The sequence below is a fragment of the Notolepis coatsorum genome (genome assembly GCF_963971535.1).
Source record: "Notolepis coatsorum genome assembly, chromosome: 7".
Lineage (NCBI taxonomy): Eukaryota > Metazoa > Chordata > Actinopteri > Aulopiformes > Paralepididae > Notolepis > Notolepis coatsorum.
The window spans coordinates 141,884,404-141,898,893 of record NC_140171.1 but is presented as its reverse complement, the minus strand read 5'-3'; the positions used below and the strand labels follow the sequence as shown (position 1 = coordinate 141,898,893).

The following is a 14,490-nucleotide window of genomic DNA, read 5'->3' as shown; positions in this document are numbered from 1 at the left end:
CAGAACCCCCGGTCATGTCCATGAGGTAAAACCTTACAAAGGGGCCCGGTGAGGACCATGAAGCTGCAGCACAGATGTCCTCCACCGAGGCCCCACCCAGGAGAGCAGCAGAGGCAGCCACCCCACGAGTGGAGTGCGCCCTGACGCCCCCAGGGGGATCCTGCCCAGCCAACGTGTAGCAGAGGGCAATACCCTCGCACAAACAATGGGACAGGCGCTGCTTCGACAGTGCCTTACCAGCACGAGCCCCACCGTAACAGACAAAAAGCTGGTCGGTAACCCTGAAGTCCTGAGTACGGCTGAGGTAAAACCCCAAAGCACGGACTGGACATGACAGGTGAAGGCCCGCATCTAACTCACTAGTGTGAGGAGGAGGACGAAAAGCCTGAACCACAATATCCCGGGAGCGGAAGGAACTCCGGATATTCTTAGGCACGAAAGCAGGATTAGGTCGCAGAGTGGCACCGCAATCGGTCCGAAAAGACAGGCACTCTGGACGTACCGAGAGAGCACAGAGCTCACCCACGCGTTTAGCGGAAGTGACAGCCAGTAGGAACGCGGTCTTGAAAGACAGCCGTCCCAACGGCGCCTGCTCGAGCGGCTCAAACGGGGCCAAGGACAACCGACCGAGGACCAATTGAAGATCCCAAGTCGGAGCCAACGAGCGTTGCACCGGCTTAACGCGTCGAGCGCCAAGCAGGAAACGCTTCACAAGAGGGTGGCTGAACAAGACATCCCCCTCAAATCCCTCATGATAGGAGGATATAGCTGCTGTATATACCCTCACTGTCGAAGCCGACAGACTATCAAGGAGAGACTGGAGATAACCCAGAACAGCATCCAGGGGGCAGGAGACTGGGTCCCAGCCCCCCCCCTTACACCATTCTTGGAACGCACGCCACCTGCCCGCGTAAACCGCGACAGTGGAGGGAGCATGCGCACACCGGATGGTATCAACCACTGCGGGATCCATCCTCTCCAGACTCACCCTCCCACCAGCCACACCACCAGGCGTTGACCCAACACCGGAGGCTGGACAAGCACTCCGTTGTGCTGCGAGAGGGCCGTCGCCGACCACGGAATGACCCAAGGAGGAGCGACCAGAAGCTGGATTAAGACCGGGAACCACACTGACGTGCCCCGGTCCGGCGCGACCAGGATCACCGTCCTGCGCTCCCTCCGTATCCGCTCCAACAGCTGACTCAACAGCTGTACAGGAGGGAAGGCGTACAGAAGACCGGGCGGCCACGGAAAGGTCGAGAAGGCATCCACCCCCAAGGGGGGATGATCCGCTCGACTGAGCGAGAACCACAAGGGGCACTTGTGAGAACGTCGGCACGCAAACAGATCTACCGAGGCCTCCCCGAACCGATCCCAGATCTGTCTGACTATGTCGGGGCGGAGTTCCCACTCGTCGCGACGAGGACCGCCCCGAGACATTATATCCGCCGCCACATTTTCCGTACCAGGAACGTGGAGCGCCCGCAGACTGCGCAGCCTGCGGGATGCCCATAGCAACAGTTCGCGCGCCACCCGGAGCAGGCGGGCGGAACGAGTCCCACCCTGCCTGTTGATATACGCCGCCGCCGTCACATTGTCCGTCCTGATCAAAACATGTTCGCCTACCACCAGGTGGCCGAGCCGTTTGAGGACCAGGAGGACCACCTTCAACTCCAACACATTGATATGCAGGACAGCTGGGTCGGCATGACCCGTCCAGCTGCCCCCCACTGCGTGGGTCCGAAACGCCCCTCCCCAACCTGTGAGAGAGGCGTCGGTGAAAACCGTGACGTGGGAGCCACTGCTGCCCATGGGGACCCCAGCGGAGAGGATACCCAGCCTCCCCCAGTGGGCGAGATCCCCCCATATCGACAAAGGAACCGTCAACCGTCTCCCTTTGCCCCACACCGGATCTATTCTCAAAGAGAGAAACCACCTCTGTATCCACCTCATAAAGAGGAGGCCAAGAGGAACCACCGTGTGGGCCGCCGACATAAGGCCCAGCAGACGCATCACCTGCAGCGCCGTAACCGTCCCTCCCAGACGGAAACCCCCGAGCGCGTGACGGAGAGCCCCCCGACGCTGCTCCGAGAGGGTCGCAAGCATGGGCTTCGACCTCAATGTCAAGCCCAAGTACTCCACCTGTTGACTGGGAAGAGGGGTACTCTTCTTCCAATTCACAGCAAAACCCAGGCTGGTGAGGAATTCCACCACCAGTCGAGTATGAGACCTGGCAACCTCCTCTGAACGGCTGAGGAGCAGAATGTCGTCGAGATAGAACAGAACTCGTATCCCCCGACGACGTAAAGGCCCCAGAGCAGCCGCCACGCACTTGGTGAATGTGCGGGGAGCCAGAGAATAACCGAACGGCATTCTGTGGTACTCGTACGCTACGCCCTGAAACAGGAACCGTAGGAACTTCCTGTGAGGAGGGAAAATGGGTATGTGAAAATACGCATCCTTCAGGTCTATGGAGGTGAACCAGTCCCCCCTCCTGACAGCAAGCAGAAGGAGTCGGACGGTCAACATCCTGAACGGTCTCACTACAATCAACCGATTGAACATGGACAGATTCAGTATAGGTCTGACCCCCCCAGTTTTCTTGGGCACCAGAAAATAACGGGAGTAGACGCCTGACATTGCGTCCTCTCTCGGGACCACAACGACGGCCTGCTTCGCCAACAGAGATTGAATCTCGTCGGCCAGGGCTGTCACCGCGCCCGACCCTAACAATAGGGTCGGCACCAAACCTGAGAACGGAGGATGGGGCCGCGCAAACTGCAAAACCAGCCCCGCCTCTAACGTTCTCCTCATCCACCGATTCAAGGGACATTCCCGTCGCCATATGTGAATATAATCCCACAGCGCCCCCGCCGTCAACTGACGCTGGGCCGCAAGGAACAGCAGATAATTGGCCCGGTCCCCCCCGTCGTGCAAAGCACCCAAGGGGGGACCCCGACAGAAAGGGCCGGTTTGATACGGGAGAAGCGGTCATCAAACTTGTGGACACACACTCACCCCCTGAACACCCCTCCAGCACACGCTGAGGAGCCGTTCCGCAGCCAGACACGCAAGGCCTGAGGACCCCATGGGCTCCTACACGCCGAAGCCCTGCAGTGATATTGCTACCACTCAAATCACGCCAGCCTCTCCTTTGCAGACCACTGCCGGTTTGACGGGAGTGGGAGGCAACAGCGCGATACCCCGCCTGGCGAGGGCGAAGCCGGGGTAACCCCTGCTGAGCATTCAACAGAAGAGGCACCGAGTCCCCCTGCTGACCACTGGAGCTGGTGGCAGCTGCAACACCAGGTTCCACCCACCCACAACCTGCGGTGTAGGAACCACGCGACGACGGAACATTCTCACGGACAGACCCAGGCTCAGCCATCAACTGGGTGTCAGCCCCTGTCTCCATGAGAAGTGAAGAATGGGGCCGCATACGCTTCAAAGAAGGTTCGCGGCCCGCAGCCAAAGGAGAACGCTCAAAGCCCCGCTTCTGGGGATACCAGAGAGAGGACTGAACGGGGAGCGGGCTGCTCGCGGCAAAATGACGACGGGGTGGTTTACCAACCCCGAAATCACCCAAAATGGCCGATCCCTCGGCCGCCAAGACTGTCGGCCTTGCGAAACCCTGTCGATTCTCCAACCAGGGCACCACTGGCGGGGGAAACATGGCCGCCTGTCGAGGATCTCGCCACAGTCGTTGACGAGACCGTGCTCCCACCCCTGGCTGCACAGCGTGAGGCGGTGTAGGACCCGAATCAAAAACCGCCTGCGCCTCCACAGAACGCCCAAAAAGACTATCTGTGGAAAAAGGAGTCGTGAGGAGAGAAAACCTATCCTCTTCCCCAAGAGGAGACTGCTCCAACCAAAGATGCCTAACAACCAAAGTCGATAGCATCCGAATCCTCCCCGCAGTTATAGCTTGCGACTGAGTCAAGATCTCTATAACACCACAAACATGAATCACGTTCATAGTGTCGGTTGGACCCAAAGACCTACAACCCGACGCCATCTTGGATAGGAAAGTAGCCAGCTGAGCCACAACACTGGCCGCCGCTAAATGCCATCCTGCAGCAGTATACCACTCATCCGTCCATACTGCCACCCTCCGAGCCGACATGCTATCAAGCAACGGCCGGGCGGAACGTCGTTCATCCCCGCCTGGGCACAAAAAAGAAGCTACCTGGCTACTTAGCCAAGGTACCCCCGGGCTGCACCCCGTCGTCAGCCCCTTCACCCGCAAAAAAGGTAAATAGAGCTCAGCGAACCCCCCCACACCCACCACCGACTGACCTTCATCAATGAAGGTGGCAAGAGGAGGGAAAAGCGGAATCCCGCGGCGGGGATTATTAGACATTCCAGCGTCAACATCAGCGTTAGCAGAAGAAGCAGCAGTAGCATTAGCATTAGCAGTAGCAGTAGCATTAGCGTCAACAGCATGTTCCAGGATCGCCAAGACATCGCCCACTACAGTGGAACGATCGCCAAGCCGCCCCGGCCCTGGTGCCGAAACATACTCCACAGCACGACCAACACCGACATCGACGCCTACTGACACAGACCTCACCTTTGTACAAGCCGACCCGTTAGCCAAACCTTGTACGCTGCCCCTCGGTCCGTCGCCGTCAGCCGAGGAACCACCAGCATAGGTCTGCGTCGTCGAAACAAGCTCCGGAGAATCCAGGGAAACACAATCCTCCGGTAAGCCCTCAACATTATTAATCTTCCTTAATCTTTTCATTCCGCTAGCTCGTATGGTGCAAGCATCCAGTACGCTGGGACGAAAATAGAGGAAGGGTGTTTCATGACCAGAGTCATGGTTATATGGGTGGTACCACCATAAGGGGCGGGGCCCCATACAGGTGGGGTGCATGTGTTTTTTGTTCGTGGGAGATACATTAGGTATCACAGGAGATGGAAGTATCTCGTAAGGCTCAGAGCGGGACGCGATGCTATACGAAATATAACCCTTTCACTACCACACTACAGAAGGTTAACCCTTTCACTACCACACTACAGAAGGTTAACCCTTTCACTACCACACTACAGACGGTTAACCCTTGCACTACCACATGCCAGAAGGTTAACCCTTTCACTGCCACACTACAGAAGGTTAACCCTTTCACTACCACACTACAGACGGTTAACCCTTTCACTACCACAATACAGAAGGTTAACCCTTTCACTACCACACTACAGCAGGTTAACCCTTTCACTACCACATGACAGAAGGTTAACCATTTCACTACCACACTACAGACGGTTAACCCTTTCACTACCACCCTACAGACAGTTAACCCTTTCACTACCACACTACAGAAGGTTAACCCTTTCACTACCACATGCCAGAAGGTTAACCCTTTCACACTACAGAAAGTTAACCCATTCACTACCACACGACAGACGGTTAACCATTTCACTACCACACTACAGAAGGTTAACCCCTTCACTACCACACTACAGAAGGTTAATCATTTCACTACCACACTACAGAAGGTTAACCCCTTCACTACCACACTACAGAAGGTTAACCATTTCACTACCACACTACACTGTAGTGTGGTTGTGAAAGGGTTAACCCTTTGGTAGTGTGGTAGTGAAAGGGTTAACAAAGAACCTAAAACCAGTGAAGGTCACGGCATTGAGTGTCCTGTGCGACAACATTGATAACACTTTAGTACGGAACTAAATGAAGACGGGATATTCATCTCTGTCACTGTGACTGACGTGGAGTTGAAATGTGTTCAAACTGCTGATGGACGACTTAGACCGGAGCTCACGTTGTCACACAGAGTGAAATATGAAGCTGTGGGTTCTGTGGCAAATCAAGTCACGAATGAACAAGCAGCACTGAGAGAATAACCCTTTCACTGCCGCACTACCAAACGGTTAACCCTTTCACTGCGACAACACACAGAAGGTTAACCCTTTCACTGCCACACGACAGCTAGGATAAACCCAATGGAAAAACATGCACAACAGATCGCTAATGCTGTCGCGTTCCCTGACGAAGACGGACAGGAGCACTTGGATTGGTCCCCGGGGCGCGGCCCCTATCCGCTCCCGGCTGCCCTTGGGGGGGGGAAGGATGACGGGATGGGTCAAGCGCAGAGACTCAATTTCAACGGCGACCCCAAAACGTTGCATGTGTGTTGTGGAGGATTAATACACCATCCTCTCCCTCGAGTGAGGCCTTCGCCCTTCCCCCGAAATGGTTAACCCCTCCCTCCCCCAAAACCTCTATTTGACCCATTATATGGTGTGTGTCCCTCTCTCCTGACTATAAATGAGCTCTCTCTCTCTGATTCTTTCTCTTACTTCCGGGTCTCTTAGCTAGTAACTTGGATAAGGGCCATCCAGCCATATCTCTGACTGTTTTGTAATGTACTTGATCTCTCTGGCTGATAAATCGTATTAACCGGATCCATTCGACTGAGTAAGGTATTCATGATCTACAACAGTGTGTTCCTGTGTGTGCCGCCCATCGCATGTGTGTGTCACTGCATGATGAATAAAGACTTCTTCAAAAAGTCCAGTTTATTATATATTTCGCTGCAGCTGCCCCCACCCTCTGGAACGCCCTGCCCAACCATATCCGTCATGCAGACACCCTCTCATCATTTAAAAAAGCCGTCAAAACCCACCTTTTACCCTTGCTTTCAACCCATGAACTCCTTCCTCTCTCACCTTTTTATATAATAAAAAATTAATTCTACTAAAACGGTATTGTATTGAACAAGACTATCTACACACATGGTGCCTCCTGCACTCCTGCAGGCCTACTGGGCAGCCCAGAGACCGACCTAGGAAAGAGATGTCTCCGCAATACTCCCTCCGTAGACAGACGATGTTTCCAGACGGCCCCCTTCCACCATGACCGGTGAGATGGGCCAAAGGAAGACACGGAGGAGTAAGCAAGAAAAGTTCATCGGTCCCGGAGATATACACCATTACTAACATTGGTAACACATATGGTAGTGAAAGGTTAACCTTCTGTAGTGTGGTAGTGAAAGGTTAACCTTCTGTAGTGTGGTAGTGAAAGGTTAACCTTCTGTAGTGTGGTAGTGAAAGGTTAACCGTCTGTAGTGTGGTAGTGAAAGGTTAACCGTCTGTAGTGTGGTAGTGAAAGGTTAACCTTCTGTAGTGTGGTAGTGAAAGGTTAACCTTCTGTAGTGTGGTAGTGAAAGGTTAACCTTCTGTAGTGTGGTAGTGAAAGGTTAACCTTCTGTAGTGTGGTAGTGAAAGGGTTAAATAACATGAACCCTGCGTCGTGACTGAGGGGACACATAAGTGGAGAACGTCTGTACCACGTTCCCTGCCTCCGTATCCCCTCACCCTCTCAATTACAGTATTTGGAAATTTGCCAGAAGTCAACGCATCTGTCTTGATTGAGAGACTAAACCTTATGTTAACCCTTTCACTGCCACACGACAGAAGGTTAACCCTTTACTATCACACAACCGACGGTCGTAAAGGGTTAACCTTCTGTCGTGTGGCAGTGAAAGGGTTAACCGGCTGTTGTGTGGCAGTGAAAGGGTTAACCTTCTGTGTGTTGTCGCAGTGAAAGGGTTAGCCGTTTGGTAGTGCGGCGGTGAAAGGGTTAAAGGTCCCCCGTCTTATAAATGGCCTTTTCCAGTGTTTAGCATTGTTTTCTAGCAATGTGGGTTTGTATCAATGGGGTCTGTGTCTCTAATTCTCACTTTGGCGGATTGCTCCAATTCAGTTGAGACAATATCCTCCCCCGGTGAACTAAGCCATTCTGATTTGACTCGCTATCCTACGTAGCAAGGAGCTGATCTGCATAAGTAACGGTTAACCCTTTCCACTGCGACAATACAGAAGGTTAACCCTTTCACTACCATCTGTAGTGTGCGGTAGTGAAAGGTTAACCTTATGTAGTGTGGTAGTGAAAGGGTTAAACATTGTCTGGCATGACTGCACAGGCCACCGTTCCACTGAAAAACCTGGCACTGTGCTGCTGCGTCCTCTCAACAGGCTCCAATCAGTTCCTTTAACCCTTTCACTACCACAGGGTTAAGAGAGCGAATACACACACACACACACACACACACACACACACACACACACACACACACACACACACACACACACACACACACACACACACACACACACACACACACACACACACACACACAGACTCTCTCTCTCACCTTGACTCCCTCTGCTTGTGCATGCAGACCTGGGGCGCTCAGGCCGTGCGTGTTAACTCCAGGCGTGGGAGCTGTGTGGGGACTGGGAACAGGCGTGTTGAGAACATGTGTGTTCCCTGATCCTCCTGATCCCTGGACGCTGCCTGATGAAGAACGTATGCTGCCCAGGCTGCCCAGGCTCCCACTGCGGTCCCCACCTACACAGACGAGCATCGTGACGACATGTAGATACATTACTGGTACAGTGACAAACAATGAATGAATGAATGAAAACTTTATTTAACAGATTGCAGAATGGGTACAATACAGTACGGGTCAATACACACAATTGTTAAGGGGATGCAGACCAGAGAAAGACGTTTGTCTTGTTTCCATCAGGGTCCCCCCTTTTCAATTCATAGTGACATTTATGACATACACAACATACATGACATCATGACATTTATGGCATAGGGAGATACATGACCTACAGGTATATAGTACTGTTACATTTGTGACATATACGATATGCAAATATACAGTACTGTTACCCATAGATCCTAACAGAGAATATATACATATGATGGGGAGGAGACTGTCTATTAGGAGGGGGTGGGGGGTTTGGACCTTTACGGTGGCCAGTTTAGAATTGCAGCCTCCCGTAGGTGCTCTTAAGAGCGGTTTTGAATATGGGTAGGGATTCACATCTTTTTACGGCTGTGGGTAGGGCGTTCCACATTGTTGTGGCATAATTGCAAAATGTGTTTAGTCCCTTGTTTGTGCCGAATCTGGGTTGCACATGATTTGTGGAACTCCCTCTGGTGTTGTGGGCGTGGTATTCACTAACCTTTGGGAAGTATTTTGACATGTACATGGGTACCTTAGTCGTGTAGTAGTGTATCTTGTAGACCAGGCCCATTGCAAGTTGCTGTACTCTGTTGTCTACTCTAAGCCATCCTAGGTTGTCAAAGTGGGCAGGGGTGAGGTGGGTTCTAGGAGTAAGGTCAAGTAGTAGTCTGACCAGTTTATTTTGTGATGTTTGTAATCTTGTTTTTAGCGCCTTTGAGGTACTTTGGTACCATGAGGTGCAAGCATAGTCGTAGTACCCTTGAATGAGTGCTCCTGCCAGAGTCTTCAGGGTATTCTTGTTTACCAGAGAGGAGATCCGGGACAAGAATCTAGTTCGTTGGTTGACTTTACTTTATTACATTGGATGCCATTTTGTCACAGGAAAGATTTGCCTCTAGGATGGAACCCAGGTATGTAATTTCATCTTTCCTTGTGACAATATTGTCACCCACTGTAACTGAGAAGCCGTCGGTCTTGCTGAGTTTGTTATTTGATCCGAAGAGAATGGACTCTGTTTTACCCAGGTGTAATGATAGTTTTTTATCAGCGAGCCAGGTGCAGATTTTGCCTAGTTCCGAGCTGAGGGTTTTTTCAACCTGTAACTTGTTCTTGTCAGAGACCAGCAGGGCTGAGTCGTCCGCGAACAAGAACAAGTTGCAGTCACAAGCTGACAACATGTAATTTGCATAAATTAGGAACAGTAGTGGTCCTAGTATGCTTCCTTGTGGAACACCACAGCTCACTGGGAGGGGGGGGGATAGGGTACTGTTTACCTCCACCATCTGTTCTCTCCCCTCCAGGTAGGATTGCATCCAGCTCACTGATAGACTATCAAAACCAATTGCTTTTAGCTTGTCAATCAGAATGGAGTGATTGACCGTGTCAAAGGCCTTTTGTAGGTCCAGCATGACCATGCCGCAGTATTTGCCCGCGTCCACCTCTTGTTTGATGTGGTCGTTCAAATAGAGAAGGTGTTAAAGTTATGTGATGTATACGATTGCATGTAACTGTCTAATTGTTTCCACAAGAGGGCGCTATAGGCGGAGCTATTGACGCTGGCGCCAGGTAAGAGGGTATTTAAGGGATTGTTCCCTCCCTCTCTGTCTCTTTCCACCTACCTCTCACAGAGAGAAGGTCTCATGTACTAATGTGCAATGTGATAATAAACCATGCCAATTAAAGGCTGAAGTGAGAGGACCTTGTCGTCATGACCAAGTTATTGTCGCCCCATAAGTGACTCTGTCAACAGAAGGCATGTGTCAGTGGAGTGGGATGTTCTAAAGCCAGATTGGAATTCGTAGATTAGATTTTTTTTCGCTAGGTACTTTTCAACCTGTTCGTAGAATTTTTTCCCCATCATAATACATCATAATAACATGTAGATACATTACTGGTACACAGACAAGCATCATAATCACATGTAGACAGGTACACAGAGTTCCACACATGTAACAAGGTGGAAACTGCATAGTAATAGTCCCTTGGTGCAAACTGCTATGTTGAAATCTCAAGTCCCAAGAGTTTGCACTGAACTGAAAATCAGTTTTTAGCTACAATGCACTCTAAAACTCAATACATTGGTATCAACCACTGGTCAGTTTGAACCTGATCACCAACCATCACCGTCAGCTGCAGTTGTGCTTAATGAATTGATTGATATTTTCTTTTCTTTCTTTTCTCTTGTTTTTCCAATTTTCGTTTTGTGATAAAAATTTTCTTTTCATTTTTTCATTTCCACATGTAACAAAACACAACACAATACAGTAATAATAATAATACTAGTGGTGGGACTCGATTAAAAATGTTAATCGAATTAATTCAAGACTTTATAGTTAATTAATCGAAATTAATCACATTTGAATCGCATGTCAATATTTGATGTGAAAAGCAACATTTTTCAATTCAAATACATTTTGGTATACGAGTGAATCAATGAATATACATTATACATACGTTTAAGCAGCAAAATCCTGTATTAGCTACTACACAGACCAACAGATCGATGCAATTTTTAACAAAGTGCAGCCATTTTAGGAATAATATATATATAGCGCAAAGGACCTTTTGTAAACTCAAGCACTTTCGAGGTAAAATTAAAACGCAAGTGACAAAGTACTTTACACCCCTGGGCCCACGACACCTCGGGAAGACTCAGCGGTTAGTTCCAGCGTCCCCCCTCCATGCTAGCTTCCACTTTTCCATGATCCAGTTCAGTTCAGTTCAGACTTTATTGTCCCTCGAGGGGAAATTTGCTTTGCAGCAGTGGTAGAGACAACAACAACAACAAATAACACAACACAAGAAACATCACATCTTACAGAATCCAACCAGGAAAAAGAAAAGGAAAATTAAAACTGTTATTTTAAAGGAAGTTAAGTGCATTTAGTGCCCTGGGGATGTAAGGAAATTTAAATCTGTTGCTCTTTAGCCTGGGGAGCCTATATCTCCTGCCAGATAGATGCCAAGAGAGGATGGTCAGAGCTGTCTAAGATCGCTTGAGCCTTCCGCAGAAATTGTCTGTTATAAATGTCTGTAAAGGAAAGCTGCTGGGTCCCAATTATCTTGCTGGCCATCTTGACTATGTTGGCCAGACTGTTTTTGTTCTGTATTGACAGGTTGCCATACCAGGAGACAATACAAAAGGTTAAAATGGAATCAACAAAAGATTTGTAAAACAAATCCACATGCTAAAGCTCCCTATGTTATCCTTTGTCAACAATAGAGCAATTCCTAATTCCAATATCACAAGTGAAACAAAAACAACAGACAAGAAACCAATACTCTTAGTACCCTTTGTTTACTTTGCCCCCCGGCTGACATTATTTCTCCTCAACCAAATCCACTGACTGCATCCAATGCTTCTTCCGACATCTCATTTAACAGTTTTTCACAAACTCCGCCCACAAATCCCCAACACTCCCAATAATGATAAAGTGCTATACTATAAATCCTCTGCATCCTACTTCCACCGGACAAACCCTAGCTTTCCATCCTCGCATCCTCGCTGCCAAGTCTGCATATATAAGCTTTATTCTTTTATACGCCTCCTCCACTGAATCCTCCCAAGGCTGTCAATTCTATCAAATAAACGAACCGCTGACCACAAGACCATGATACTAGGTCAGTCCTAAAGTTAGTACTAACTATCTCTCGTGGAACAACCACTTTTCCTCCCAAATCTACCTGCATCTCCCAACCGCGTGTTGCTTTTTAACAGCGGAGGAGTGCAAGAATGTGACAATGTGACCATGTGACCGCGGCAGCGCGAGAGAGCGGCAGTGCGGAAATAGGCTGTCTATTGCCATTCTCTAAGACAAACGCTAACCTTAACCAGCTCCTTAACAGCGCCTAAACTTAACCTTTCTAACCTTAACCAACTCCGAAACAATGCCTAACCTTAACCTTAACCTTAACCATGCCTAACCTTAACCTTAACCATAGAAAGAATATTGCCATTCTCTAAGACAAACTCTAACCTTAACCAGCTCCTTAACAGCGCCTAAACTTAACCTTTCTAACCTTAACCAACTCCGAAACAATGCCTAACCTTAACCTTAACCTTAACCATGCCTAACCTTAACCGGCGAAAGAATACACGTTAAAAAAAATAAAATAAAAAAAATTGATGGGATTCGAACTTGAAACCAGCAGGACCGCAGGACCGCCGCGCTGCCAGGTGAGCTAAGCTTCGAATGAGAATCATGGCGGTTTACGGCTAAATAATGCCGCAAGCTCTGCCGCTCCGCTCCGCGCCTGCCGCGGGGCGTGTCGCAGCCAATCAGGGAAAACGCGGAAGCATTCGGCGCACTCCTTCGCTGTTAATAAGCAATAGGCCTCCCAACCAGTAGCTCCATTTAGGTGGCCTGACTCATGCCTGCCTAAAATCCTACCTCCTCTACATTTCTCTCCCTCACGGACACTTTGAATGTCTGCACCCTCCGTCCGATTACATCCTGAATTCACCTCGACTCGACTTTCAAGTCCTGCCGCTAAGCTCTTCAAAACCTGGTTATGTCTCCATGTATACCGACCTTGAGAAAGACTAGTCTTACAGCCTGACATAATATGCCTCAGCGTTGCCGTCTCTGAACACAGTGGACATGACGGGTCCCCATCTACCCACTGTTTTAGGTTCTGTGGTGATGGCAGCACATCATAAGTAGCTCCTATTGGGAAAAAAGATGTTCCTCCATACTCCACCGGTCCTTCCAGCTAATCTCCCTCTTCTCTACACTTTCCCAGTTCATCCACTGTCCCTGCTTAGCCTGGGCCACAGCCTTTGCACACCTCCCTACTTCCCCTTGTCGCCGTACCTGCTCCACTAACAGCTTCCCCCTTCCTGTGGGACCTGCTTCACTCCAGGCTGGCTTCCCTGAGCTGAGCCCCAGCCCCCCCCAGCCCTGTTGCACCTTACCTACAATGTCACCCACCCAACCCCCTCCTAATGTACATAATTATGTTTCTTCCCCCTCGAATGTATATATTTTCTTTTAGGATCTCCGTCTCTTAAACAGTACTGTATATTTGTATATCTTGTATGTCATAAATGTCTGGATGTAACAGTACTGTATATCTGTTTTTTTTATCCACTTTTTTCTCCCCATTTTCTATTTTTCTCCCATCCCAATTTCGTATTATCCAATTCTTCCCTCCCCTGTCTTGAACATTGCTAGACTATGCCTCCCACTGGTCGGCTGTAGTGAGGACAGAAGCCTTGCATCACGTGTCCCCTCCGCGTAAAGATTTTCCCTAACGCACTTTCAGTTCCGCGTTTGGGTTCCGCGATCTGATTGGCCACTGACGTTTCTCTCAGCGCCAATCATGTTACGCCTAGTTCTGCCTCTAACAGCCTGCTAGCTAGCTAACGCCTAGTTCTATCACTGGTTAAGCTTGGCGACTCTTTCGAAGTTGGTTAAGGTTAGAGTTTGTAATCAGGGTGGTGGTCTATCGCCCTGCTCTAAACCAAACTCTAACCTTAACCAACTTCGAAAGAGTCGCCAAGCTTAACCAGTGATAGAACTAGGCGTAACGCGATTGGCGCTGAGAGAAACGTCAGTGGCCAATCAGATCACGGAACCCGAACGCGGAACTGGAAGTGCATTAGGGAAAATCTTTACGCGTCCCCTCCGGTACACGAGGAGGCAGCCAGTCGCATCTTTTCACCGCAGCAGCTCGAACTCTCAGTGGCGAGGAGTAACGCGTGGGAGGCTCACGCTGTCCCCGCTACATCCTGCTTCCGCTGCACCGGCGTCACCAAACCGACCTGTAGGAGTCGCTGTCCACAACGTCCAATCCCCACCCACCGGCACCCTCTAACACTTGCCAATTGTGTTAGTATGAACGACCGGCCAGCCGGTAGCAACGCCGAGAGCTGGGCTCGAACCCAGCGTCTCCTGCGTTAGTGGCGAGCGCCTTGCCAACTGCGCCAATCAGCCGCCCTAGTACTGTATATCTGTATGTCATGTATGTCATAAATGTCATGATA

The 14,490-nt window shown here is 49.9% G+C and overlaps 1 protein-coding gene across 1 annotated transcript in view; it reads right to left on the bottom strand.

Moving 5' to 3' along the window:
• Positions 1-14,490, bottom strand: part of LOC311231931 (uncharacterized protein) — a gene marked incomplete at its 3' end in the record, with an annotated part of 185,622 nt that overhangs the window by 43,260 nt on the left and 127,872 nt on the right. Inside the window, exon 13 of the mRNA XM_084318565.1 lies at positions 8,178-8,374. Coding sequence (XP_084174691.1) covers positions 8,178-8,374 — 197 coding nt within the window. The remainder of the gene's footprint in view (positions 1-8,177; positions 8,375-14,490) is intronic.